At 38.4% G+C, this 26700-nt stretch overlaps 1 protein-coding gene across 1 annotated transcript in view; it reads right to left on the bottom strand.

Annotated features, from left to right (window-relative positions):
* Positions 1–15482: 15482 nt before the first annotated feature.
* The window catches only part of LOC307099063 (SUMO-conjugating enzyme UBC9-like), a gene marked incomplete at its 5' end in the record, with an annotated part of 67621 nt that continues 56403 nt past the window's right edge, over positions 15483–26700 (bottom strand). Inside the window, 2 exon segments of the mRNA XM_079770263.1 lie at positions 15483–15942; positions 15945–15973. Coding sequence (XP_079626389.1) covers positions 15491–15942; positions 15945–15973 — 481 coding nt within the window. The 3' untranslated portion in view covers positions 15483–15490.

The raw sequence follows: 26700 nt of genomic DNA, 5'->3' as shown, positions 1-26700 counted from the left end.
AGATGCTGAACACTCCATACTGCTTCTTCTCAGTTTATAGCCTGAGCTCTTTGTATCTGCCTGCTCCCTAGTTGTTGATGACAGATTCCATCATCAGCCCACTGCTCTTTGCATAGTCTTCCCTTAGAATATCTTCTATTTTCCTGTTGTTAATTACCACCTGTATAGTTACATAATGTGGCGCCTGGTAAAACCTTAAAAAGTAGGCCAGCCACTTGTTTCTATATGTAAAGAGGCCAAATCACTCCTAATGAGGATGTGTATTGTTATGCAAAAAAAAATTTGGTCTCCATTAATTACATAAATATTAGCCCACTAGGAATTCATTGCCCTCATAAATGTTTGTTAAAAATATGTAAATCATTTGGGGAGATGATGATAGATAGATAGATAGATAGATAGATAGATAGATAGATAGATAGATAATCACCCAAAACATTGCATTAAGAGATATGTATGTTGTATGAAGTTTTGCTTTAAAAATAGAGATCCACCAGGAAAAGGTTAAACAGGGAGAATTTTGGCTAAGGTTCTCTCAGTTGCAAGTACCAGAAACTAAGTGGAGGTAGTACAGTTAGGAACATTATTCAAAGGATATTGGGTAACCTCACAGAATCCATGCAGCAGCTGATATATCAAGCTTCAGAACAGATAGAAATAAGAGTCATTTTAGAGATCTTAGCTGTTGAAAGGCCTGAACTTTCTCTTTGTGTCAAAGTCAGAGGCCTGCTTTAGCCATAAATCATACCCAGATATCGCTCAGCAAAGCAAAACGCCACACACCTGAGAGAAAGAAGCTGGTAGGCTCTGCTTGATCAAGGTATCCACTGCTAGGAGGAGCAGCTGGGCTGGGAAGGGTCATGCAAACAAACAGGGCTGTTTATGAAAACCCAGGTAGGTCTGGTCAGTAATTCTCAGATTCAGAAGATTTAGAAGAACAATGCTAAAGCTCTTCTCTATTACTTGTATATTTATTCATTCATAAATCTCTAGTGGAGCTAGCCTAGTGACATTTTCACAGTAGACATATGTTAAATTCATACTGCTTCCCTTGCTTCCATTTTTTCCTAAAGACCTGTAATATATCACACAATCATTACTCAAGCACAGAACTTGAAAACATGTATGGTGCTATTTTCATTTTAGAAAGTTCTCAAAATCAGTTAAAGTTAAAATAATCCATTGTGTTTTGATACTACTGTTATTCAAAAACTTTTGGGTTTATTTTTCAAGTTTAAGGTTACAGTTATTGGAGTAAGCTCCTTATAACATTTAAATAATAGTATCTAAGTGACAGGCAATGAAATTTAGCTTAACTGTTTTGAAAGGAGTTTGTTCTTTGTTTTACTGTGTTTTGAAAGATTCTAATTATACTCACTCAGTTCTCTTTGCCTATTTACAAGAATCATAAATTGTGTGAAATATGGATGAAGTCTCCATCATATGACTTAGAATGCACAAATATTGTGAAAAATTTTAAAATATCTTACTTATTTGGCTTTCCTGCTTTTAAAAACCTAAATTTGTTCATAAATATACTTAATTTTTTATAAAAACTGATGTTATATCATAGTTAGAACCAAACATAAGCATAGCCTGATCAGAAAATTTTTATTACAATATCCTCTAAAGAAATGCACAATTAGGTAGTTAGTTCATGAACATGAAGTACACTTTTATTACCAAAGGTAAATGTGAAACCTTATTTTTGCTTTCCCCATCTTCCCCAACCCACAACACTCTATATTTTCAAAGTGGAATGGTTTGATTTGAATTGCAAATCTTATCATATATAGTTTTATTCTTTTTTTTATCTGGATGAGTGACAGTGGTATATAAGAGTTAACAAACCTTATCCAGTTTTAAATACATTTCTGGTATTGAAAGCTAACAGAGCTGAAAGTTGAATGGGAGAAAGCTCAGCTCCTGCATTCATTCTTTTATTTGTGTCTTGAAAGGGCCTTATGGAAGAAACCTGATAGAAATGTCACGGCATTACTAAACAGATCGAAGGCCAAGGTGGGAAAACAAAAGGTTGGCTCTGCTGAGTCCTTTGTCATTTCATACAGAATGGATAGTGCTTTCAAAATGAGGGCCTGAGGCTATGCGTGTCCTTTACTTTCTCAGACCCTGAGGAGAAGCAAGTCCATCCCTCAATGGTCTACTGAAAAAGGCTTGAAAGAAACTCCATGTTCCAGGAACGGGTGACAATAAAGTGGGGGGAAATGTAAACGAAGGAGGCGCCTATCCCTGCACACGGGAAGATCCGGCGCCCGCCTGAGAGCTCATCTGGAAGATTATCAAAATGACCACACTGAAACTTAATTTCTGTGATTTGTTGTGCTTTGTTTCCCTGGAACATGAACATGGGGTTCATCTTTAAATTCTCTGTGAAGTACACTGGTAACCTGGGTGTCACGGGAGTTTACAACTAGCTACATTGCTAACATGACAAGTAAAAATACTACATTCTGAAAAGTTCCTAGAACATTTAGCAATTTATTTCTCATTTGAGACCATAAAGTGTGAACAAGCAAGTTCTTTCAAGTGATGGAGTCTTGAGCTTCTATCCTCACTCACTTCATTTCTAACTTTCTACCCAGGCAGATTAGTCAACTTTTGAGTCTCAGTTTCTGCCCTTATTAAATGAGGACGGTAATATGGAATATATTGAGCCTCCTGGAGGATTACTTGAAATAACATAGGTAAAACATCAGTAGAAATTACTCTCTCAGCAGGGATTAATTTCCTTCTCCCCATTGAAATTAATTGGGTTCTAATGGGAAGGGTTGCATTTTTGAGAGCTTATTTTTCACTGATGACAATTATAGAAGGTTAAATAATCTATTAGTGTGATCTGGAATAATTAAAATGATCAATCATTTCTTTTTACATAGTAATATTTGTTAGTGATTGAGTAAAAATAAAGATTTAGAGCTCAATTCTTAAGCAAAATAAATAAATGCATGCTATACCTCAACCTTTCTTTTATCAGTGAAATTGTAAGGGGAAGGCTATGCTTAAGGTACATTTGTCCTACAATATGATACTATTTGAGAATACAGCATACTTTTGCCTTATAGTGTAGCATCGCCATGGGTAATAAAATGATAAAATATTTTAGACTGCGGAAACAGGATAGCTATAGGTTTAACCTAAAGTTAAGAAAATAAAATAAATGCTGTAGATGTTATCTCTATAATTTAAATAAAATAATACCTGTGAACAGGTAACTATATAACCCTGTGTTCCTGGAGAGTCCTGGGTTACACTTGAAATTCCAATGATATTTTACATAAAACAAATTAAAATGATTAAAACAAAGTTAGGGGAGAGTTTAAACTAACTAAAAATCAAAGAAATACAATGAAAAGGGAGGCATAATGTGTCATTTTCAACTTAACAAATATTAACACAAAATTAAAATTAAAAGCTAGTTAGTGTTAAAGAGGGTTCATGTTGACAGCATGCTATATATTAGGCAAGACTCTAAATTGGTACAAATTTCCAATTCATATGGGGACTTCAGCAATGTGTATAACTTGGACTAAACAATTCCATTTATTAGAATCTATCCTCAGTAAATAATCATGGTTTGTACAAATACATAGTTACAAGCATGTTTTCCCAAACATTATTTATATAATCAAAAATTGTAAACAATCCTAATGTTCCACAGTAAAGTTGAATTAACTATTAAACAGCATGCAGCCATTCCCAATTATGTAAAAGGAAATTACAGTCACTGTGCATTTTTACATTTTAAAGTACTATATTACATTTTTTAAATTTAATTTAATTTTTAAAATGTGCTTTATAATAATAGAAAAACATTAGAAATCTATATCACAAAATGAAAATTACTTATTATCTCTAGGTCAGAGTTTAAGATTACTTCTTTTGGGGCATGTGCACTTTAAACATTTTTATAGTATTATTTTTTATTGTAATGTATGTATAAATTTTGACATGATGAAGAAAGGAAGATACAAAAATAGATTAGATTCAAATTATTGTATACTATCTTGGAAGTAAGATTGTCTTTAGAAAGATATATCCAATTTCTAAGACTTCCTCTTGTTCATTATAATACAGCTCAATCAACTTTACCTTTGTATTACAGCATCCTTTCAGAGAGCTGCCTTCATTGAGGAAAAGGAACTGACTAACTTTAGTTTTCAGGTATTATTAGGAGATCTCACTCTATTTGAAAGTGTTTTAAGCCAAACAATACTGTTCCTAAAAGATTAGAGAAACAATTTTTGAGTTGCTATTTTTCAAACCCTACAATCATAATATGTCACTATGCTGGCATCATTAAAAATGTCCTTTATTTAATATTTATTGAATGTGAATAAGCAAATTAAGAACTTTAAAATAAAATAAAATGAGCATACCCCACTTTACTAGTTTTCTGAAAAACTACTCTAGCAAAATTGAATGAATTTAGCTCAGTGTATTAAAAGCCTATACCCAGAATAAGGCTTTGTTTGTTTGCTAGCTGAAGGAATTTGCACTGTCTGATTATGGAAGATTTCAAAAGCACTGAAGAATTGGAAAAACAAAAGCTATGATAAACAACAGTGTAACAAGCTGGGGTGGGGGAGACCCAGATAGAGCCAAAGGACTTAGGGGAAATCAGGATTTAGTATCTTCGGTAATTATATGAAACCAATATTAATAGGGTAGAACTGAAAGTTTCTGAGAATATTTAGAATTTTAAAATATTTTCAAATAAATTCTTTACATAGATATATACATACTAGTATATGAAGGCTGTGTCTGTGGTATGTTATAACAAAGAGACTTAGAGGTTAAAAGGAAGCAAAGTAGTTTTAAAGTAGAAGACTGAAGCCTCCAAAAAAACTCCACTTAGGAGTGGGAAAGCTTGAAAATTTACTCATCCTAATAAATTACGTCCTATCATTTGTCTTAAGCTTTTCTTAAAGCTTAAAGAGGTGGCTGTTTTATTTGAGACATTTTCTCATATATTTATAAGCCATCGTGTATGGGTGTTAGGTAATGAGATTGTTACTCTGAGAAAATGCCAAAGTTCATGGTCATTAATTCTAAATCCCTAATATGATTCCTCCATTGGCAAAAATAAAGTTAGGATTCTAAGCAGGGTTTTTCCTGTAGGTACCAGAATATTAGCCCCATGCGGACAGGGTTCGTGGCTTTTGTTCACCGCCGTATGCCTAGTAGAATCTGATATTCTGTTTTTTACATTATTTTAGGACATTGCTTTTTCTAGATTGTTGTGTTATTCTCTGCTCCTTTTATTCTACAGCTCAACACTTCTTTATAGCCTTTGTTATAAAGCAAAATAGAGGCAAATGTAAAAGAAGCAATTTAAATTTTAATGCTTTATTACCCTTTAAACTTGAAATACTCCTAAACTTATGTATGGTTACAGAGCCACCTAATATTTTAATGAAGGATTTAATAATTTTAATAATGCCTACAGGTTTCAAAATACCTGAATTAGCCCTAGCCAATTTGGCTCAGTGGATAGAATGTCAGCCTGCAGACTGAAGGGTCCCGGGTTTGATTCCGGTCAAGGGCACATGCCCAGGTTGCGGGCTCGATCCCGTGTCTGGCATGCGGGAGGCAAACAATCAATGATTTGCTCTCCTCATTGTTTCTATCTCTCTCTCTCGCTCTCTCTTCCTCTCTGAAATCAATAAAAAATATATATTTTAAAAAAACACCTGAATTACCAAAACAACGAGTAGCAGCATTTTGGGCAAGTTCAACCTATGACTACCGCTGCTGTTTCAAACTATCCAACTAGTGATAATTGTTTTACTTTTGAATTAAAGCTAGGGTAAACTTTTACATAATCTTGGGGAAACAAAAAGGCTATAGCCTAGAAAACTGACATCTCTTGGTCAATGAGAAAATGAAAACTTTCTCAAGAGTGATGGTGGCAAGAAGAACATAAAGCACAGCATCATGGTGGGGTTCCTACTTCCCGGGCACTCCACTCAGTCCTGGTATCATCCCTACTCCTCCCAACATTGCTGCCGCCAACCAACTATTCCAAGGAAATTATCTTATGTAAGGAGGCCATGGACTATGTTTTTCAAATGATGTTTCTTCTAACAGGAAATATGGCATGTTGATCCATCTTCCACATGAAAAGAAGCTGAAATACATCCCAACATTTCCTTCTCCAAAGCATTGACGTTTTAACCTGTTTCAGTGATCCTGTGTCAAGGGTGAAAGTAAGACTGGTCTCTTCGAAATACAGATCCACATTATGGAACAGGAAATTACCCGGGAAGACATTTTCCCAAGAAACAAAAAAAAACTCCCCGAAGTTCAGAGTAAGGTAGATCCGGTAGGAGGTATTTATAGCGCAGGACCTGTCACTTCCTCACTTGTGACTCTTTAGGAAAATTACCTGATCTCTTGCTGCTTCTGATTCTTTATCAACAAAAGAGGAATACCAACTCCAGTAGTTTTATATTGCTGTGAAACAAATTGCCACAAACTGAAGCAGCTTAAAACAATAACCATTTTAATACATTATCTGGCATGAGTTATATGATAAATAAATGTAGACAGTTATTATTTTTATTATTATTAAAGGTTTATTTAGATTTAGATATCAAATAAAGAAGTAAAAAAATTGATCAGTCACAGTGCTTAAGCATGATTCATGTAATCAAAGATGTGGTGAGAGATTTATTCTCTAAAACAGGAGTTCAGAAACTCTTTCTCTGAAGGGCCAGATAGTCTAGTGAATGCTTTAGGCGTGGTGGGCCATATGGTTTTTATCGCAGCTCCTTCACTCTGCTATGGTTGGAGCATGAAAGCAGCCTTAGTAAATACACAAATGAATAGGGGTGGCTGTCTTCCAACAAAACCTTATTTGCAAAAATCAGACCAGATTTGTCCCTAAGACTGTGGCTTGCCCATCCCTCTTCTAAAAGAAGAGATAACTGGAATATCTTCCTAGTTTCTAATTTTATCTGTACTAATTGATCTTTTTTGTTAAGACTATCCTACTATAGTAGGATATAGATACATCTATAGCACATAATTTTCTAAAGCAGTGTGGGTTTTATAATTCATGTTCCGATCATAATTAGTTTTGGGGAAATAGTTTTTGATGAAAAAAAACAAAGAACATGAGAAGCTTAGATATGTTCGTGGTATTCCTTTTTCTGGGTGGAAATAAATTACCAAATTCCATGGAGGCATTTTTTCCCAGCTAGAAGCTGTAAAGTTGCCTTTTATGTGTCTTCCTGAGTTGTGACTATAATTCACTGGGATGGATTGACATCTAAAGAAGAAATTACCCCCCAAACAGAATGAAAGTCAGGCTCCTATTCCCTTAGAATCCTCTTCACAAATGTTTTGTGGTGTCCAGGTTAGGAACTCTGATTGGAAGATGTTAAAATCAAAATTAGTAATCCATTGAAAGGATCACTTCATTTTGTTTTATTCTATTTATATTGACTCACAAATATGGTATAGTGTTCGTTGGTTTTATACAATTGATTTGACTAACTGAAATTATTTGAATAGGGTTTTTTGTTTTTTTTTCTGCTTCTTTCTTGGCATTTTGAAAAGTCCAAGGCAGAGTGGGGATAATAAAAATTGAAGTGAGCAATAATCTTAATTTTGTCAAATGTCTGCAATTGGGGCTAAATTCCATCATATTTAAAATCACTACAGAATATATATTAGTTTGTTATGAAAGAATATATAACTTTTCATTGAGAGGGCATTTAAAGTAGTACTCTCTCTTAGGATTTCTTATGTGTTCAGTTTATTGTAGAAAAAAATAAACTTTAAAAAAAAATAGTGGGTTTTTCCCAAAAACATATATTGATTGATACACAAATTGTTAAAATGCAATTGTAAACATTTTAATCTTAGACATATCAGATTTTTATTTGTGTCTTTTACTTATTCTGAAACTGTTATTCTTGTAATAGCACATGCAATTAAAATTGTTGTCTCTCAACCATAAATAAAACAACAGTACCCTAAGCATCACTTTTGGTTCAAGCACTGAAAAGTCTAGGAAAATGATAGTGGGGAATGAAAAATAATCCTAGGAAATGAGACTTTATAGGCAAAGATCAAAAGCCTATTTCCATGTATTTTTCTAACAACAACAAAAAAACAACAACAAGGATATATTGACAATGGATCAGGGATCAGGAAAACAAAGGGAAAACCCAGACTGGTAACCAAACGAATACATGTTACAGATTTTTAGGCTGATTCTACTACTTTCTTGTTTGTTTGATTGTTTTATATTTTACCTCTGGCACAAATAAAATGCATCACAAGCAATCCCTCTAACTCTTAGCTACATATTCAAATTCTGTAGAGATACCTTGAAAAATGATATGAAATGTCTTATGCAAACCACCAATTTGAAAAAGGATGTTATTTCAAAACTTTTCTTTTATTCTAAGCTAAAAATAATAAAATAATGGCTGAGCACAATTTTAAATTGAACTGAAGCATCGGAGACTGTTTCAGATGAAACTTGAATGGCCCCCAATGCAGTCTGCATGAAGAGATAAGAGTTCGTGCCCCTCCGTGGCGTGTTCACACACAACAAACCCCTTCTTGTTTACATGCCGATTAAGAGTTCCCAGCCTCTGAAATTATTTCACTCAGTTTGATTCCGTCCTTATTCTCCATGGCTCATTTACCAATTCCTATACAGGGCTATTCATGTGCCTTGGGAGAAAGTGAAGGTGAATATTGTGTTTACAAAGGCCAAAGTCAGACAAAAAGGATTTCAACCATTGCGGCTATAATTCAGATTCCACAGTTCCCCTTAAGACCATCTTCTCAATCTGGAGTTAAGCATTTGCATTCCTTATTTCCAACTCCCAGTGACCAATGTCAAAATAAGTCAAGGAAAATACTTCAAATGAGGTAAAGAGTCCAGGTTCCCAGATCTGACGTTCTATGTGAAGAATATGTAGCATATTGAGTATTGCTTCCAATTTTCATGTACTACTTCTTGCTTATTTGTTACCTACTTATAGAATCTTATCAGCTTTAATTAATGATGAATTTATTTTATTACTAAAGATAGAGCTCCTTATCATAATAAGTAAATGTAGTTAAATAAATAGCTGCTTTTGGCAAAGCTACTAAGTAGGGTTAAAAATCAGGAAGATGTGCACCCAGCCGGTGTGGCTCAGTGGTTGAGCATTGACCTATGAACCAGGAGGTCATGGTTCAATTCCTAGTCAGGGCACATGCCCTGATTGCAGGCTTGATCCCCAGTTGGGGGTGTGTATAAGGCAGCTAATCGATGATTCTTTCTCATCATTGATGTTTCTATCTCTCCCTCTCCCTTCCTCTCTGAAATCAATAAAAATATATATTTTTAAAAAAATCAGGAGGGTGTGTACAATTTGGGCTGCATGGCACCCAGAAGGGAAATCCAGGGAGACTTCTGAGAACTTGGCAATATTCTGTTTCTTAAGCAGATGTGGATATCACAGTGCACTCTTAGAAAATGTTATCATTCTAAACACACGGATTTGTGCATTTTTGGTCTTTATGTTTTACCTAAATAAAAAGTTTATGTATAAAACTATATTATACCAGAGGCCTGATGCACAAAATTTATGCAAGGGACTCGGCCCTCACAGCCCCGGCTGCCTCGGCCCTCGAGGCCCCAGCTGCCCCATGGCCCTGCTCACTGGTCATTCTAGAAGGTCGTTCTGCCGTCCATTTAATTAGCATATTAGCTCTTTATTATATAGGATATTTAAAATATTTTATCATATATCATATACTAGAGGCCCGGTGATTGAAATTTGTACTGGGGGGCGGGGCTGGTGTATCCCTCAGCCCAGCCTGCATGCACCCTCTCCAATCTGGGACCCCTCGAGGGATGTCCAACTGCCCGTTTAGGCCCAATCCTAGTGGGCAGTTGGACATCCCTCTCACAATCCAGAACTGCTGGCTCCCAACTGCTCACCTGCCTGCCTGCCTGATTGCCCCTAACCACTCCCCTGCCAGCCTGATCAACACCTAACTGCTCCCCTGTTGGCCCGGTCACCCCTAATTTCCCTCCCTTGCCAGCCTGGTCGCCCCTAACTGCCCTCCCCTGCAGGCCTGGTCTCTCCCAACTGCCCTCCCCTGCAGGCCTGATTTCCCCCAACTGCCTTCCCCTACATGCCTTGTCCCCCCAATTGCCCTCCCTTGCAGGCCTGGTCCCTCCCAACTGCCCTCCCCTGCTGGCCATCTTGTGGTGGCCATCTTGTGTCCACAGGGGGCAGCCATCTTGTGTGTTGAGTGATGGTCAATTTGCATATTACCACTTTAATATATAGGATTATATGTAGCATAAACATACGTATACAATGTTACATGTATAGTTTTATACACACATACATAGTATAGATAGATAGATAGATAGATAGACAAGTCATTTTCACTCTGGTTTTGCATATATATTTTTTCTGTAGCATAGTATATCTTGTAAATGTATATAATGATCATATCTACATTAGAGATTATAACTTCTCTTACAATAAGATTAGCTATCTGTCTCATTTAAAGCTAATAGCCTTCATTTTATTAACTCTCACTCAGTCTTCTGGCTGTGTTAGAAATCAAGGTAGTAAACAGAGCAGCAGCAGACATTAAGATGGAAGTAGCAACTGAACTGGGCAGCAATGCAAGGGTTGATGCACAGAAGGCCCGTGGGAGAGACTTCCCTATAGATTTCAGGAGAAATATGTCAAAATACTCAACTCTTCTCCCAGAAAGTGATAGTTATGGCAATACAATTATTTGCAAAGAATGTTTAACTCCTAGATAATAAAAAGCAGTTATATTGATAGTTGAGACACCTGTGTATCCCTATATTCTATCCAACTTCTGTAACACTTTAAAAGATGGAAGGAAATTGTTCAGATCTTATAACTCATCCTTTTCTAAAATACTAGAGGCCCAGTGCACGAAATTTGTGCATGGGTAGAGTCCCTACGCCTGGCCGGCAATCAGGGCCGATCAGGGCCTTCTGGCTGCCAGCCGGGGCCTTCCTTCACTCCACACCACCCCCTGGTGGTCAGCACACATCATAGCGAGCAGTCGAACTCCCAGTCAGTCAAACTCCCAAGGGGATAATTTGCATATTAGCTTTTTATTATGTAGGATAATGAAAGGAAATTTGCCATGCAACATGAAATGATTGCTTAAAATAAAAAATGTTCTTTATTACTTAATTATATCATTGAATGTAGAACATTGGAAACTTAGTTACCAAAAAAAAAAAAAAAAGAAAATCAAGTCAGTGAAACATGATTCATCAAGTATGAGTTAAGTCAAATATATAATTTGCTGTAATTTTCAAGTTTATAATTTCATTAGAAATACAATGAGAAAAAAATGTAAAATGCTTTCATACCCTGTATTGCCCTGGATTATAATAATAATTGGGGGAAAAGGTGTTCCTTTAGCTTTAACCCCAATCACTCTGCAGATACTCAGCTCACATACGAACCCTCCAAAGCCCAAGGTTGAGAGAACTGATGACTGTGCCTCAGCGTCACCTCACAGCATTGTCAGAGGCCGGGGATCCCCCTTTCCACAGAGAGTAACACCTACAGACTCTGGACATCCTTTGTGAAAGAGCTGTTGTGCTGAGTTGCTAACCTAGGACCATGCAGACCGAGTCACCACCCTAGCTCCTGAGAACCACCTCTGTCCACTTATCCTTGCATAGTTTTCTGAACCGTAATTTTGTCCCTCAGTCCTCTTTCCCTTTATGTTTACTGAATGCTTCCTCAGGAGACGATTTGGTTTCCCCCAGTCCTCCAGACATATAAACTGACACATTCAAAAACCCTGTACCAGGATCCCTTCCACCTCACCATAAGCTACATCTCAGTTTCTGGTACTCGAGGCTTCCTGAAAACCATCTACAAACAACTGCCGTGACTCTTTTGCTTTTATCTCCCCTGCGGCCTGGACAGCATTTGCTTCTCATCCGATGCCATATATGCCTTTTCAGCGGATATAAAAATTCTGAGATGTTCACAGACAAATGAAAATGTGGCCAATTAATTGGAGTCATGAAAAAAAATCAGCCTTAAGTATGCTACAAAGAAAAGACGGTAACAGTTTTATTGATGGTTGCCCCTTATAGCACCTTTACATTTTAGAAATCCTTGAAACATTTTCAAAAGTAGTTTTCTCCTTTGCAACCTTAAATAACACAAATTTGATTACTCTATTTATAATCAAGAAATATTTCCGTGGAGTCAGATGAAAAGTATCACAGTTATCATTACTCTTCTTGTCTTAATTGGAGAATAAATGTAAGGTTGTGGTCACTTGATATTTTACAACCTCTTCTCCTCTTTTGTTCTGAAATGTTCTTGGATATAGTTGAAAGAAAATGACAACATATGGTCCATTAGTTTAAATGAGGTGGGGGAAGAACAGGACGGATTATTAATGATAATAATTTATACTTCCCTTTGTATCTATAGGCTGCTGCCTTGATGTGAATTTGGCAGGCCTCACAGTCAAATGAAGTTTAAGGTTAAAGGTTGAAATATGACACAGGATTTTGAGGGCAAAAAGAAAAGCAAAGGAAAACTGTCCACGTTGGATTTTTGCAGATTCCCTATCTTTACTTCTGCAACACAGTTCATCTGCCAGCAAGTAACAATTCCTGTAAGAATTCACAAATATTGAACTAAAATTATATTTTGGGATTTCTTTACTTCATCTTATTGTGATTAAATGGTTGCTCTAAGTGTCAATAATTTAAGAAGAAAATCTGGTACTTCCTTCTGGGTATTTGGAGGCGAATAGTCTTTCAGCTACTGAGGGGACAGTTATGGGTGACTGGCTGTCTAGGTTGTCTGTACCTCTTGGTCAGCAATGTGTAAAAAGAGTGACCAAGAGGATGTTCACAGACTACTTTGAAGAATAGGAATTTTAATGCCTTTACATCCTCACATGCTTCCAATGCATAAAATAATCTTTTTTAGAATTATCAGCCTTATCATTGTCTTCAGTTTCTTTTGTTTGTTTTGTTTTTTTGTTTGTTTTGTTGTTGTTATTGTTGTGTGTGTGTGTGTGTGTGTGTGTGTGTGTTTGTGTGTGTGTAAATGTTTTAATTAGAGGATTCTTAGATACAGTGGTTAATCTATTGCCCACAATTCCTCACTAATTAGGTGCCTCATGTTGGGAACACACTCTCTTCCCTTACAGTAGAAACAGAATGATCACATTTCATAGTTTTTCTATTACAAAATTCACATCTTTGTTAAGCCAAGAACTGTGGCACAAAAGGGCATTTCATTAGCCAAAGTCACGACAATGTGCTAGAAACATTGATTACTTTAGAATGCTTTAACTAGAAAATATATTGCATTTCCATATATATTAACCATATACATGTGTGACTATTCCTAAGTGTAATTCGGTCATTACAAAATAAGACATTCTGGGAGGGGCTACACACATATGACCCACTGCACCCCCCGCATAAGACCCTCTGCATTAGAAATAATCATGAACATCAAACCGAGAGCTCAGAATCCCAACAGACGTCCAGCTCAGCAAGTGAACAAGGCACTGGGCCCTCGGGCCATGCTGTCGGCTGAGGGGGCCACCTTTCTTAGGGTGAACAGAGGCACCCCTTCCTGGCTGACCGGCTCTCCTTGTGTTCCTCACCCCTTTGGGGACCATCCCCACCTCAGTCTGCATGCCAGAGCCACAGGCAGCCTGGTTCTGACAAGGGTCCTCGGGTGGGAGGGCGAGGCTGGTTGATACAGGGCCAGTTCTGGACCTCAGTACTGGTCAGCTCTGTGCTCACTGGGACCCAGAGGCCAGGTCCCCTTCTGTCACTTCTTGTCTCCATGTACGTACTTCCCCAGTGAGCCAGGACTCAGGACTCCTGGAAGATCCGTTGTGGGCTCATGTTCCAGGGTTCTTTGAGGAGAGCAGCCTCCCTGGGCTACCAGCTTCAGAGCGTTTCAGGAAAAGAAAGAACGTGCGCCAGTGGCCCTCGGAGCTGCTCGCCAGGGGTGTCCCGGTGCCCAGACCACCTGCACCCAGGGGTGGGGACTAATGCGGTGAGCGTGGAGGGCCAGGATGCTACATGCAGAGGCCCAAGGGCAGTGCCGGATGTGAGGAGGCTACATTCCATGGCTCAGCCACCCTGGCCTGGGTTTAGGCATCTCCTGATGGCTCAGGCAGAGCACACTTTAGAAGAGTCTCGACACAAATTCCAACTTGACCAGATCTGAACTCTAGCGCTCTATAACCCAAAGGCCCAGGTGGGGTAGACAGAAACCCCCGACACACATCATCTCTGCACACAGTACTATTTACAACGGACCAGGACAGGTGCCACGTAGGACCCAGGAACAGGCAGCGAGACCTGCTGGGGCCGAAGACGGTGCTCTGTGGGGCCTGGAGCTGTGGAAGGAGGGTGGGGAGACACCCCTGAGGCTGCCTCCTCATACTTTTAATGACAATAATGCAACAAAAACCTTTATATAAACAGTTTATTTACTCTAAACAGCAACACAGACCAAATGACATATAAACACAAAGGAAGTGATATGAAAAGAAGAGGCTGGCTGACTTTGGATCTGAGGCTCATAGTAACACAACCCGGGTTCTGCGGAGAGAAGGACAGAGGCCAAGGGAAGGGGACAGTCCGATTTCCTGTTCATACAGCCAGCTGGAGGGTAGTGTAGCTCTGACAAGGGAAGCATGCCTGCACCCACGAACAAAGGGAACTAGCTCCTCAGGGACTCATCCTATATAATAAAGAGGTAATATGCAAATTGACCCTCATGCCCTCACAAGATGGCTGCCTACAACCAGGCTGCGTGGGGCAACCAGGCTGTCAGGGGGACCATGAGAGGCGACAAGGCTGGTGGGGGGGGGGGGGGGGCAGTTAGGGGCAACTAGGCCAGCAGGGGGGGCAGTTGGGGGTGACCAGGCCGGCAGGAGGGGTAGTAAGGGGTGACCAGGCAGGCAGGCATGTGAGCTGTTAGGAGCCGGAGGTCCAGGATTGTGAGAGGGATGTCTGACTGCTGGTTTAGGCCCAATCCCTGGCATCAGGCCTAAACCCGCAGTCAGACATCCCCCAAGGGGTCCCGGATTGGAGAGGGTACAGGCTGGGCTGAGGGGACCCCCCCATGCATGAATTTTGTGCACCAGGCCTCTAGTAGACGTATAAAAGTTTATCATTTTACAGCAGTTGGAATACTGACATCAATATTAAAATTAAAAAAAAAGTTTTACATAACAATCAAAATACAAAAGACTGAAGGAAGAGACCCTGTATGAAAAACTGGGCAATTCAACAAGTGGAGAACTGTGTACCAGTGGCGGAAATGGAAAATGGTGCCCACCCACCTCCCCTATGTGACTAGTAATTGTATAGAGCAATGCTAGATCTGCAAATGTAAACAAGTTCTTGCCAAACCAATCCCTTTCTTTTGATGTTGCCCCAGATTGCTGCTTATGAGGGTGCAAACTTCTTGGCTTGGGCTCGAACCATTTTCTTATATTCCACTCTGTATTGGCAGTAAATTGTGTAGGCCTCTGCTTGAGCTGAATCCTGAATATTTGGTTCATTTAGAAGTTCCTGTATTCCTAATAAGATCTGCTTAATTGTAATGGCTGGCCTCCAGTCCTTGTCTTCCACGAGGATAGACAAGCACACCGTGCCCGAAGGGTACACATTCAGGTGAAATAATGGTGGTTCAAACTTGCATTTCAGAGGTGAGGATGGATAGTTATCTTTGAAGAGCATGCGTAGTTTAAACAAGCCTCCTTCCCAAGGGGTCCCTTTTTTCCCTGAAATGGCACACTCCCAGTTCGTGAGGTTCATCGTGACGTGGGGGGTTTTTGTTGGGACAGCTACAAAACCAAATGGGTGGTCTTTTCTCCAAGCTTTCCTCTCCTGGGTCTTCTGAGGGCGATCCCCGGCATATTCAAAGTCCTTGGGCGGCCTCAGCCCTGCGAGTGAGGCAGATGAAGGGGCGTCGACTGAGGCGGTGCGGCACTTCCTTTGTCTTGGAACTTCCCTCCCGAGCCCCCTTCAGTTTTTATTCTCTATTAAAAAGTGTAATTCAATCATCACACTTATTGTTAATGCTGCTTCCTAGCAGTACACTCCAATATCAGTTCTTTTAAAAACATTGTTGCACAAATATCACCTGGGAAGGAATTGGGGTGCTTCCTAGTGTTGCTATTTTAGCAACAGAGTTCTTGTTTTTCTAATGACACAATAAATATTATAAAGAACCCCTACCCAGGTTGAGGTGGGAGTAGAAAACTCATGAGTCTGCCACTCGTTACCACCCTCCACAATGCTCTCCCTGCCCCCTGCCTGCAGGGGGGATGCTTCTCAAAGACCCTACAACCCGGGGAACTCATTCTGAAATCTGCTTGTTCATGAGCTACTAGAGGCCCAGCGGGCATGAAATCGTGCGCGGTTAGGGTCCCTAGGCCTAGCCTGGCCTCTGTTGCATGGCCTCTACCACCCTGTGACACTACGTGAAGCTCCCCACCCCGGGACACTCCGCCACGCTCTCGGCCCCTTGACTGCTCTGCAAGGCACCCCCCGCCCTGCCACTGCTCCACGAGGCTCCCCAACCCGAAACTGCTCTGCGAAACTCCTCCGCCCCGTGACTGTTTTGCAAAACCTGCTGTCGCGTGGGTGACTGCTCCTCTAAGCTCACGGCCACCCCACAAAGCAGTCTGCCACCACGGCTCAACAGTCCCTAGTCCCACCCTGATGCCAGCCCCCCCTCATGGTAAGTGGCTCGGGGGCTGGGGGAGAGGGGGGACCAAGAGGTGCTCCATGCACTTCATGGTGACCGGTCGCCCGTTCAGTCGTGATGCCACCTAGCTCTTTATATATATTAGGATGAAAATTCATCCATCCTTCAGATAATTAAAAACGCTTCTCAAGAATTAATTGGGGAAAAACACCAGATCTTATAAGATTTTTTTTTCTCTTAAAAATTGTCATTATAAGTGGAAATATAAGGAAGTATTTTGTCAGGTAAAAAAATAAATAAATAAATAAATAAATAAATAAATAAATAAATAAATAAAAAATAAACACTTGTCCAGTAATATGGAACTGTGGTCCCTGACCCAGCAAACCTGAGCAACAGATTAATTTGCCTGTTTACTGGGCTCTGAACATCTCTATTTGTTTTTTGTGAAATAAAATGGGTGCATATCATGCAACTGGGAAACAGAGTGTGTGTCCTTCAGAAGAGCTCACAGTGCAACTAAGCATTCTCATTATCCTATATAATAATCCTATATAATAAAGAGGTAATATGCAAATTGACCATCACTCCAACACACAAGATGGCCGCCATAATGTGGTTAAAAATGGCCAACCCCATGTGGTCAAAGATGGCCGCCCCCATGTGGACACAAGATGGCCGCCACAAGATGGCCAGCAGGGGAGGGCAGTTGTGGGTGATCAGGCCAGCAGGGGAAGGCAGTTAGGGATGACCAGGCCAGCAGGGAAGGGCAGTTGGGGGAGACCAGGCCTGCAGAGGAGGGCAGTTGGGGGCGACCAGGCTGACAGGGGAGGGCAGTTAGGGGTGACCAGGCCAGGAGGAGAGGGAAGTTAGGGGCAATCGGGCCAGCAGGGGAGCAGTTAGGCATCGATAAGGCTGGCAGGGGAGTGATTAGGGGTTGATCAGTCTGGCAGGCAGAAGTGGTTAGGGGCAATCAGGCAGGCAGGCAGGCGAGCGGTTGGGAGCCAGTAGTCCTGGATTGTGAAAGGGATGTCCTACTGCCCATTTAGGCCCGATATCAGTGGGATTGGGCCTAAACGGGCAGTCAGACATCCCTTGAGTGGTCCCAGATTGGAGAGGGTGCAGGCTGGGCTTAGGGACACACACACACCCGTGCATGAATTTCATGCACCAGGCCTCTAGTTAATACTATAAATCCCTCTTTTCCCAGCTTTGTATTTAGGTGAGATGTATAGGTCAAAAATATTGAAGTGGATTAGAATGCCTTACTGGAAAACCCAAAAGATATAAATCATTCTTAGCTAAGTCTGACATTCGGAGGATACACTACAAATTTGTCAACTCCTTTCAAGGGTAATAGAAGTGTGACCAATTTGAAAGAATGAAGACAAAATATGCACCCTAATTTCTTCTTGGCTTGTAATTTCGTTCAGTTTTCCTGCTCCCCTGGATGAGGAATAAGGTCTCCTGGTAGCACAAAATTGAATGGCCTATCCGAGTCAGTTAGTAACATGAACAGTAGCACAGTGTCCTGTGCTAAAAGCATAGAAAGCAGTTTAAATTATAAAAATAGACTCATGAACAAGTTTATGAAAACTAAAATAAATGGATCATAGGTCCTTCTGTAACTTAACAACCTGTTCCCCATTCCATGTAATAAGTACTTCCTTTGTCAAGTTGGAAGTCTAAAATAGCTGGGTGCTAATTTGTAGGTTGATGGCAATAAACATGGCAAAGCACTTGGTAATAAGAACAGTTATAAAATGTAGACTATTATAAATTGTTGACAGTAACATAAGCCTGGGAAATAAACTGTAATTACAGTGTACCTCAGCTATGCATTAACTTTATTGCAATACTTTAGAACTCTTCAGTGATTCTGTATAGCATATACAAATTTAAAATGAGCTGAGAATTGGGAAAGCCATACAGTAACTCAGTTTCCTTCAAAATATTCATCCTTATTTTAAGTACTATGAACAGAAATGCAGGTTAGACTTGCATCTTCCATGTAATTGCCATCATTTTGTGAATACTGAGATTTTTAAGGTGCATTTCAGCAGGAAAAAAAATAATAATTAAATCACAGCTTTGTATTGAGAGTGTAATGTTAGCAGATGAAAAGGAAAGGAATTTTTAATTTTCATTTTCACTATTCTCTCTCAAAGAAATGGAATATCAATTAGACTACAACACAGATATGATGAAGAGTTCATTAACATCTGCTGAGGCAGTAAAGATACAAAGCAATCACTACATTTAGAGTTGAGACATAGATTTAAGTTCTAACTCAGCTACTAATTAGTAGGATTTTGGTAAGACAATGAAGTCTCTGTAAAATGAGAAAGGCAACATCTGCCCAACCTATCTCACAGGATTGTGAAAATAAGAATAAGAAGTATAGTGATAGATATCAATATCATGGCCCTCTTAACTGTTACAGACTTAACAAAATCAAGGTGTTATTTGCTGATTATTTAAAGTGAAGACTTTAAATAAAGTAATTAATAGATACATATGATAAGTTACTCTCATTGTTATTTTAATATTTATTTCATATTACATACTAGAGGCCCGATGCACAAAATTCATGCAAGGGGCTTGGCCCTCACAGCTGCGGCAGCTGCCTCAGCCCTTGCCAGCCTTGGCTTCATCTGGCAGGTTGTCAGGAAGGACATCCAGAAGGTCATTCTGATGTCCGGTCTAATTAGCATATTACACTTTTATTATTATAGATAACCCCATAGAGCAATTAATTGTGTGCTGCACACTATTCTAAGTGCCTAACATTAAATAATACATTTGAAAAGGATCTACCTTAATCTCTATTTCACAAATGAAGGAACTAAGACAGAGAGTGGATGAGTGATTTACTAAATAAAGCCCAGCCTCTCAGAAGTGAAGGAGCTAAGTTCCAAACACATGGGTACTGACACAGAGTCTAGGCCCAAAGCATCCCACATCTTGCCTGCATCTCTTAGGAAGTAACATTTCAGAGGAAACCTGAGAATAAAAAGTGAATGGTGAGGAGAATTAGGTGCAGAACAGAAACCTGATGCAAATATCCTGAGACAGGGAAGACATTCATGTATTATTTATAAATTATATAAAGTTGTAAACTTCCTCAGTTTTAAAATTTTTCTGATCTTAAAAAGAGGAGGGAGTACAGGATTTAGCTCTAATTTATAAGGAGTTTAGAAATCATCACTGTTGTCCATACAACAACAAAAACCTGGATAAACTGGTAGTGACTTCTTGGAGTCATCAGAGAAATGAGGTTGTGGGGCAAACTGCCACCGTGGAGTCTGAAGGGATAGGCTTACCCAGAGAGACACAGCCAAGCTTGCCTAACCTGGACTGGAAAACCAGCAAAGCCATGAACTAGTAGGAACACTTAACTGGTAATTTTGATGAATTTCTGGAGACCAAGCACAGACTAGCTTGAGAGTGAAAAACTCCTAGGGACTCTAGGCTTAGGGGACCTCCACTGTGTTGTTGGCTTTACCTCCAGTAAACCCGCCAGGTGAATATCTGAGAAAGAACCCTCTGGCTGTGGTGGAAATAAGAGAAGAATAATCATCAGAACAGGCCCAGAACATTCTTCATAACAAAGGCATACTCTCCAAGAAGAAAACTTGTCTGAAGCCTTCTCCCAGGTAGAGAAAGGCCAACCCTCCCACTCTAGCTGTTTCTAGGCTTCCTGTCTCAACTAAGGGGAAAAATGAGGAAAACATAATTGACAGAGAGGGGGTGAGGCTTCAAAGAAATAGATGGTAAATTCTGAAGTCAGAAAAGGGTGTATGGGGGTCAGGCAGGAAAAACTATCCCACTGGAGAAACACTTGTCAAATTCATAGTTCTGAGACACAGGCATACTTAAGGACTGATATATAGTAGAAAGATTATAAAATGCCTCTTTTCCCCAAAATTTACCACCACACACAAAGGTCCAGTATGAAAACAGTGGATTGGAGATGAAGGAGCTTCAGTCACACTGATGAGGAATGCTTCGGAAAGCCCAGAGTGAAGAGGAGAGACAAAAAACACTAGAGACATTCAACCCCTCTAGCACCTATAACTACAGCAAACATTAAACACAATTTAACCCCTAACCCGATTAACATAAAACTCCATACAAACCATCTATTTACCTGCGTTCTTATTATCCAACAAAACATATCAGGCTTTCAACAAAAAGTTGAGAGAAATACTAAAAAGCAATTACAAAGACAGACTAAAGAGACAAAGCAATCATTAGAAATAGACTCAGAGAATGATACAGATGTTCAAATCATACAAATAATCTAAAATCACTATGATGAATGTGCTAAAGTCTCTAATGGAAAAAAGATAACAATATGACAGACCAGATGGGTAATGTTAGTAGAGATATGGAAACTCTAAGATAGAATCATTAAAATGCTAGAAATCAAAAACATTGTAACAGAAATGAAGAATGCTTTGGGAAGGCTCATCGGCAGAATTGACATGGCTGAAGAAGGAGTCAGTAGCTTGAAGATAGGTCAGTAGAAATAGGTTAAAAGTAAACATATGGAGAAAGATATACCGTAATCATAAAAAAAAGTTGGAGCCTGCCTGGGTGATTTGGTTGGTTGGAGCATTGTCCCATATACCTAAAAGATTATGGGTTTGATTCACGGTCAGGATACATACCTAGGTTGCCAGTACACATGAGGGACACATCCCATCAATGTTTCCCCATCTCTATCAAAAAAATTTTTTTTAAATCAATAAACATATTCTCAGGTAGGGATTAAAAAAATGAAAAGTTGGGGAGAGTGATATCAACATCATGATGGCATGTTGTTCCTTTTTCTCCCTCTCCCTTCGATTTACAACTAATCAGAAATCCAAAACTGGGGAGGGGGCAAGTGCCTCTGCACAGAACACTAGGACACAGAGAGATCCACCCATCTGTGCACCGGAACGTGGGTGGAAGTTGACAACAAAGGAGGTGGAGTCCATATGGCCTCACTAGCCATGAACAGATGTGTACGATCTTTCTCTTTCTGTTCCAAGTGAGAAATGTAAAGCCCAGAAGAGGCAATAAGGTGCCTAGTTACTGTGTAAACTCAGATTTTATGACAAAGAAGATTTTGGCTGCTTGTCCAAATCATTCTGAAATTCCAAACTTGTAACAGTTGTCCTGATAATTTAATCATGATATATTTGGAGAAATTCCCAGTTACTTTGTAGTGACTGAAAATTTCATGCAGATAAAATTCTTAAGACAACTTTAAGAAATTAACTTACGGATGGAAATGGAATGTGCTTTGCAGGACTGCAGATGAAAAAACAAAACCCAAGAACTGACAGGTATTATATTTTATTTTAAGTTAGATGTTTTCCCTTCCAAGGTCATATTTATCTGGATCATAAAATAGAATTATGGAATTTTAAGAGAGCCAAATTTAAATTTAAAAAAATAATCTGAATTTTTCAGCCTCCTAGTAATTATCATTAATATCTGTGTGCAAAAATAAACATTTCTCTGAAATATATCTAAGTGCTAGAAAGACCAAAAGAGTAGTTTTTGTTGTATAATTGAAGATTGTTTTGTTCTAGGGAACTTAACCGAAGTTTATATAAAATATCTCTGTGTGCATTTAAGGTTCATATTGAGAAGGCGTGAAAATATTTTTGCTATTTTTTTTATTTTTCTTAACTAATGGTTTTCAGCCCTTTAGCATGAAAAAATTAAAGAAATTGTTTTTATGAGAGTGATATAATTTTTTTAAGACTTAAGCTGGAATCTGCATTGCCATAATTACTCTGAGTCCATTCATCCCTCACCATATCTCATCCATCCATTTTTCTTAAAAGAACTAAGGATGGATTCATGCACTGGATACCTCCCTCATTGTCTGTCCCTCCCACTCCTGTGACAAACAGAAAACTCAACCCCAAGGCTCAGTGAGAACTCCTCTGAACCAGGAGTCTAGGTCAGATCCCTGAAAAACCTCACCATTTCTATTTGCTGTGAGGTAGTAAGCCGTCTCTGCCCATCACACTGAAGGAAGTTTCCCCCCCTCCTTGCCAACCATGGGCAGTTCAGAGTCCACAATTTGCAGACTTCACATGAGGGATCTCAAACCTCTGATACCCTGCTCTGGGGCTTTGTGAACAATCATCACTGTGTCTTGGACACTTGGTTAGACAACAGATATTTAATGAGTTAACATTAGATATTTAAAACAACAGAATCCCTAATAGCTGGCACATTTGAGATCAATCATTGGTAAAATCATTGTAAAAGGAAGCTAAATCTGGAAATCATAAAAAGTGATATAGTCATAAGTAAAATAATTTTAACTCAAAAAATAGAAATGCTTGCTCATTCTCCATTATAGGAATAAGGCCATTTATTTAAGAATGGGACTACAATTTGCAGTTTCTTATCACTTTTCTTGCATCAATTATACACAAAATGTACCATCTACTGTTGCAAGTCTGGGTTTCTTTAAAAATGAAACTAGAATTTATAAAAAAATATACATGGCAATTTGGATGCAAAGGGCTTCTAGTACTTTCTAATCCCCGTTCCCCAACAATCTTATAAATTTTCAGACACACAATTTTATTGCAGCTAACTTGTATTTAATCTTTCAAATCATTCTGCTTAGTTTTCTATTCACTATCTTCCACTGATTTCTGCAATATTCAATTACCTTTCATTAATACCACAGATACAGCTGGTACAAGAGATACAACAGGTACAAAGAGTTTTGACAAGACTCTACTGAGTCACGTCAGCATAAAGTTAGAGCGGCAGCAGCAGAAATGCTGAGCATTCATTGTGCTGAGGGCTGGGATCAGTGTGTTTACCAAGAAAATGCAGAGCTTTTATTAATCCAGCTGTTGGTAAGGGTAAACCACTTAAGCCAATTTCTATTGCTCTTATCAAAGTCATCAGTTTATGTAAAGATTTGAAAAGGACTTAAATTATTTTCAATCTGATCTCCTAGAACAGAACTTGATTCATTTTTCAAACTCTGGATTGAAATAACTATTGTATGTGGATTTTTTAGTGGTTTTTCAGTTTTGAGTTGAAGGTTTTTTTAGTTTTGAATTGTAGTAGGGGGAAAAATAGAATAGAAATTAAAAAAAACAACAAATGCTAAGTCCCATCTCCATCCTTTGCAAGCCTTGGGAATAATAACATTAAAATAATTATGTTACAAAATTGATGAGAAAAAGTAAAGATATAATACATAAAAATTATATTTAATCTTCTAATATTATCCATATACTTTAAAAAATATTACTATTCTGATATTTTGTCTGTTACTTAAATTCCCTAGCAGAATATAGTAAATGGTTGATTTAGAAATAGTTATTATGTCAATACTAGAGGCCCAATGCATGAAATTCGTGCACACGTAGGGTCCCTAGGCCTGGCCAGTGATCAGGGCCCATCAGGTTCCCTACCTCCTGGCCTCCCCACCTCCTCCTTCCCTTGCTCCCTCAGCACCCTGCCACAGTTGCTGGTGGCCTGCCATGTTCCACGCCACCCCATGGTGGTCAGCGCATGTCATAGCGAGCAATTGGTCTCCCGGTTGAACTCCTGAGAGGACAATTTGCATATTATTTTATAGGCTGGCTAATAAACAATTTGAAATACAGTATTCTCTACATATGAAAATTATTCCATAGAAGGACAAAATTTTAAAACCACCTCCTAAAACATATTTAGTATAAACATTGCCAGAAATGGTTTTAATGAACATTGTGTGTTGCCGTAAAATACAAGAAATAAGCAATACTCACTATGCCCATACAAGGGTCTGACTTTTGGTTATTTGGAATTTACAATTGGATTAACATTCTGTATTTGAGCCATAACATTTACATCATTAATTTGCCAACACTGGATTTATGCTCATTCACTATAAGAGGGACATTCATTTCCATTGCATTATGTATGTTGATAAACTCTAAGGCAAAAAATCAAGTAAACAGGGCTTCCATTGTGGTCTTTTATCACATATCTGTACATTGAATTTCAAAAACCAAGGATTCATGTTGAAATTGGCTAATAACCAAAGCACTCATTGTCAAATTAACTGTTCCCATCTGAAGTGATAAATGGAGAGTTCATAACTGTAAACCATGGCATATGAAAAATAGCCCATTGACATCTGTTCTTAACATCTGGCTTTTTAATCGATGCGCCAAAGCAAATGGGATACGCAATTCTATTTTGCCTCTCAAAAATTAGGCTTTGTGATCATTCATGTCTGAATTATATGCTCAGTAGCCCTACAAAATGAAAGGGTTTAGTGTTATATTAATAAAGGCCCAGCATTCAGGTCCATGCACATTTTACACTATCCTTTATTTAGTAATAACTCACTACTGGCAACATCATGAGACAGTATTACTTCAAGCCCTCTTCTCAGGAAAAACAAAACAAAGGCCACACTCTTTCTACTCTCCGTCTCCAGCTGTTCAGGAGAAACACTGCCTCGTTTATTTAAAAAAATAATAAGAAAAAACTACAGATTTATACACAAATATATGTCCTCAAAGAGTTGTTTATTGGAAGACAGCTTTAAGACAATTATATGTTTGTTTCCAGCAAACACTAAGAAGTGATTTTTATAAGTTTTTCAAATTCACTCAAAATAAAACACAAATATCTATTGGTTGGCTTTGCTGTAATATTTACTATTGATGCAACAAAGTGATATACAGATGTATGAAAATAAAAACAAGTTAAAGAAAGTGCTGAAAATGATTACATCGCTGACTAATGTGCCTGTGTAGGGAAAACACTCAGTGGGTATGGAGACAATTGTTAAGGAACCCAAAACAATACTTGGTTTATATAGTTCACTCATAAAGTGACTAATTCATCTAAAAATAATTTATGTAAAATTTTGTACAGAGGTTCAATGACTCAAATTGTCCCTAGTTTGCATAAGAATGTCTGCATCCTTAGAAAATGGACTACAGAGCATTCAAACCACAACTCTGGTCTAACATATAAGTTTATAATCATGACAGGATGGTCAAAGTGGCTGATAGCATAGGGTCTTCACTAGTCCTACTTTAGTGAGACTGACCTAAGTTCAATGATATTATTGATTTACTAAGAACTTGCAGTCCATACAACATGCCAGATCCCACGCAAGTACCTAAGAATGAAGTAAGTGAATTTTCAGGGCACTGGGTTGACAGCTAAGCAAACTAACAATGGCCTGTAGTGTATTAACTGATAGTAAGAGGAAGTACCCTGTCCTAAATGAAGAACTACCTAACCCAAACTTATAAAATAAATGAAAAAAATAACACTAATTTATTTTACTATCAATTACTTTTTCTTTTTTAATAATACCACCCAATTTATTTGGAATAATGTTAGGATTAAATGAGAAAATGTTAAAACATTTAGCACAGAGCCTGGCATATGATCAGCAATAGGGGGATGTTACTTTCTGTAACATTTCCCCTCTTCATAAGGTAGAATGTTAGAAAGAAACTCAGAAGTAACAGTATCCCAGCCAATACAAAATATAGTATTTATCCTTTTACTCTTTCCTGTACAGAGCAACAGAGAACATACAAGGAAGTATACAGAAAATTACTTTTTAATTACTTATAAAATTCCTTTCAATTAGCTTATTGATTACTCTTAACATCCGTATATGCTATTGCTTTGCTATAATAATAAGAGAGCAGATTATCATAAATGTACATTTTATTTGAAAGCAATATAACAATTTTAAAAATTTATTATTTATCTTATTTACTTTTTTTAAAAGGAAAGAAAATATTACTGAAAACTACGAGAAAGAAGGACTGACTATAAAAATAATGTGGATGTGAAGATAATTATTTTATACCTTTGTTAGCATTTAATTAAATATGCAATCATAAATATTTTGTATTAATTTTTTTCACAATATCTGTTCAGATGTGGA

Source organism: Cnephaeus nilssonii, assembly GCF_951640355.1.
Source record: "Cnephaeus nilssonii genome assembly, chromosome: 5".
Lineage (NCBI taxonomy): Eukaryota > Metazoa > Chordata > Mammalia > Chiroptera > Vespertilionidae > Cnephaeus > Cnephaeus nilssonii.
This window is presented reverse-complemented; position numbering and strand designations above follow the sequence as displayed.